General features: G+C 43.9%; 1 protein-coding gene across 1 annotated transcript; it reads left to right on the top strand.

The window, feature by feature from the left end:
* The first annotated feature begins 989 nt into the window (after positions 1–989).
* LOC126990493 (alkyldihydroxyacetonephosphate synthase, peroxisomal-like) lies at positions 990–2,244 on the top strand. The gene is made up of 2 exons (XM_050849086.1): positions 990–1,188; positions 2,099–2,244. The coding sequence occupies exons 1-2, from the start codon at positions 1,016–1,018 to the stop codon at positions 2,196–2,198; spliced, it is 273 nt and encodes a 90-aa protein (XP_050705043.1). The 5' UTR covers positions 990–1,015; the 3' UTR covers positions 2,199–2,244.
* The last annotated feature ends 1,131 nt before the right edge of the window (positions 2,245–3,375 follow it).

The raw sequence follows: 3,375 nt of genomic DNA on the forward strand, positions 1-3,375 counted from the left end.
TGTGTGTGTGTGTGTGTCCGAGCCTATGCTGTTACCAAGTACCTGTCTATTGTATGTGTGTGTGTGTGTGTGTGTATCAAAGTATTCATCTCCTACTCTGTGATAAGAATCGATTTTATCATTCCTTTCCCGTGTGTGTGTGTGTGTGTGTGTGTGTATTCTCTTTCAAATCAAGATATATGTGTATATGTATGTGTACTTTCTTTAAAATAATTTTCTGTGTGTGTGTGTGGTGTGTGTGTGTGTGTGTGTGTGTGTTCCTTAGGCCGTCGGGGGTCCACCTGAGCTTTGTAAAAATAGACTAAATTGAATAAATCCATAAGTTCCTATTACATGTCTTTCTCACCCTCATGTGATGGCTACTGAGTACCAGGGTTGGAGGAATTACACTTGAAAAAAATAATTTCAATTAGTTTCGGAAACTTTGAATTACAATTACTTCAAAACAAATTCGATTGCAATAACAGTTACGATTAAAATAGATTTGGTTGTGGGGGTGAACGCTAATCTTCGGCACGGGCAACAGTGTCTGGAGGCGAGGAATCGAGCTCGACCACTACCACCCATACATCACCTTTTGGACTGAGTTTTATATAAGCCGGCGGTCTCTAAGTTAGGAATAATAGTAGTAGTAGTAGTAGTAGTAGTAGTAGTAGTAATAGACAACAAAACTAACCATCATATAACAGTAGGTAGATTAGTAGATAAAGCAGATAAATAAAGAGATGTATTGGTAGATGATCAGATAAAGAGATAAAAAAATAGATAAACAGATAAGAACAAAACCCGAGAAGCCGTCGGTCTCTAAGTTAGGAATACTAGTAGTAGTAGTAGTAATAGACAAAAAACTAAGCATCATATAACAACACGTAGATTAGTAGAGAAAGCAGACAGATTAAATAAAGAGATATATTGGTAGATGATCAGATAAAGAGATAAAAAAATAGATAAACAGATAAGAACAAAACCCGATAAGCCGGCGGTCTCTGAAGGCGGGCAGCGCACCAAAACAAACATGGCGTCGTCTGCTCCGGATCGCCTGACAGTCCTACGGCGACACTTATCCTGCCCTGGGCGAGACGGGGCGGGGCGGGGCGCGGCGGGGCGATGGCAGGGGGCGGCGGCAGGACCCCAGGACACAAAGGGCGCGGCGACCCCTCCCGGCGGGCCCTCCATACCCCAGAAAAGGTGAGATAAAGAGAGGTGGCAGGAGGCGAATATGGGTGTGGGGGACGTGACAGTTTTATAATGAGTGAAAGGAAATGGTTGACACGGGGAAATGGGGGACGGTTGAGGAGTATAGGAATGGGTAGTTTATATGAGGACTAGTTGTTTGTTATGATGAGAAATGGGAGATTGATATGGCAGAGTGTTATTATTGGAAATGGTTGACGGAGGCCGGGAGTGGTTGAACAGTAAGGGAAATGGTTGCTACGGGGAGATGGGTGATGGTATGGCAGTATGGGAATGGGGGGGGGGGTTATAGGAGAGGGATGGGTATTATAGGAAATGGGAGATTGGGTATATTGGAAATGGCTGAGAAGAAAGGGAGATGGATGACGGATGCTGGAAATGGGTGATGATATGGTAGTATGGGAATTGGTGTTTATATAAGGACTAGTTGGTTATTATGGGAAATGGGGTGAGTAATATGGAAATTGGGTAGTGGAAATGGTTGAGAAGGAAAGGAGATGGATGCTGGAAATGGGTGATGGTTGAGGAGTATGGGATATGGGTGGTTGATATGGAAGAGGTTTGGTTATTACAGGAAATGGGTGTTTAATATATGGGTAATAGTGGAAATGGTTGAATAGGGAACTGGAAATGGTTGGGTATGGGGAAGAAAAGGGTAGTTGATATTTTAATGTCAAACTATCATCTACATATTGCATTGGTCTATCTGTCTATATATTACAGGCCTATATCTATATGTTACTGACCTATATCTATCTATATGTATTACAGGCCACTATCTCCCTCTTTCTATCCATCCATCTATTCAAACACTACATGCCGGTCTCTGTCTTTCAAGTTAACTATATGTATTACAGGCTTATCTATCTACCTATCTATCTATTTATCTGTCTCTGTGTTCCAGGCAGGAGGTCTTGAAGTGGAACGGCTGGGGCTACAAGGACTCCAAGTTTGTGGTTCATAAAGGGGACGACTACTATGTTTCCTTCACCGGCAACAGGTAGGTAACGCACATCACACCTACCCACCAGATTCTCGTACTCAGAGCCGCGTACTCATCGGTTTCTAAGCCGTAGCTATTGCCAAAGCCACCAGTAATTAACCATTTTAAGGATTACTATACATGAAGGCAGTTACTGGGGTCAAGGATGGAGTTTTTGTGTTGGAAGTCGGCAAATACATAGATAGGCTGAGTATGATGATCTCGCAATGTTGCACCTGGCTGTTTGTTTTATTCTGCTTGATTGTTTTATTATGGGCAGGTAACTCCTCTTCCTCCTCCTCCTCCTCTTCTTCTTCCACCTCCTTGCTTATTAGGGTCAGGCAACTACTCTTCTTCTTCTTCCTCCTCCTCTTCCTCATCTTCCTCCTCTTTGCTTATTATGGGCAGGTAACCCTCTTCTTCTTCCTCCTCTTCCTCCTACTTGCTTATTAGGGGCAGGTAACTCTTCTTCTTCCTCCTCCTCTTCTTCCTCCTCTTCCTTCTTCTTGCTTATTAGGGTCAGGTAACTCCTCTTCTTCTTCTTCCTCCTCCTCTTCCTCATCTTCCTCCTCCGTGCTTATTATGGGCAAGTAATCCTGTTCTTCTTCTTCCTCCTCCTCTTCCTCCTTCTTGCTTATTAGGGGCAGGTAACTCCTCTTCTTCCTCCTCCTCCTCTTCCTCATCTTTCTCCTTCTTGCTTATTATGGGCAGGTAACCCTCTTCTTCTTCTTCCTCCTCCTCTTCCTCATCTTCCTCCTCCGTGCTTATTATGGGCAAGTAATCCTGTTCTTCTTCTTCCTCCTCCTCTTCCTCATCTTCCTCCTTCTTGCTTATTAGGGGCAGGTAACTCCTCTTCTTCTTCCTCCTCCTCTTCCTCATCTTTCTCCTTGCTTATTATGGGCAGGTAACCCTCTTCTTCTTCTTCCTCCTCCTCTTCCTCATCTTCCTCCTTATTGCTTATTAGGGTCAGGTAACTCCTCTTCTTCCTCCTCCTCTTCCTTATCTTCCTCCTTCTTGCTTATTAGGGTCAGGTAACTCCTCTTCTTCTTCCTCCTCCTCTTCCTCCTCTTCCTCCTTCTTGCTTATTAGGGTCAGGTAACTCCTCTTCTTCTTCTTCCTCCTCCTCTTCCTCCTCTTCCTCCTTCTTGCTTATTAGGGGCAGGTAACTCTTCTTCTTCCTCCTCCTCTTCCTCATCTTC

Source organism: Eriocheir sinensis, unplaced genomic scaffold, assembly GCF_024679095.1.
Source record: "Eriocheir sinensis breed Jianghai 21 unplaced genomic scaffold, ASM2467909v1 Scaffold1696, whole genome shotgun sequence".
Lineage (NCBI taxonomy): Eukaryota > Metazoa > Arthropoda > Malacostraca > Decapoda > Varunidae > Eriocheir > Eriocheir sinensis.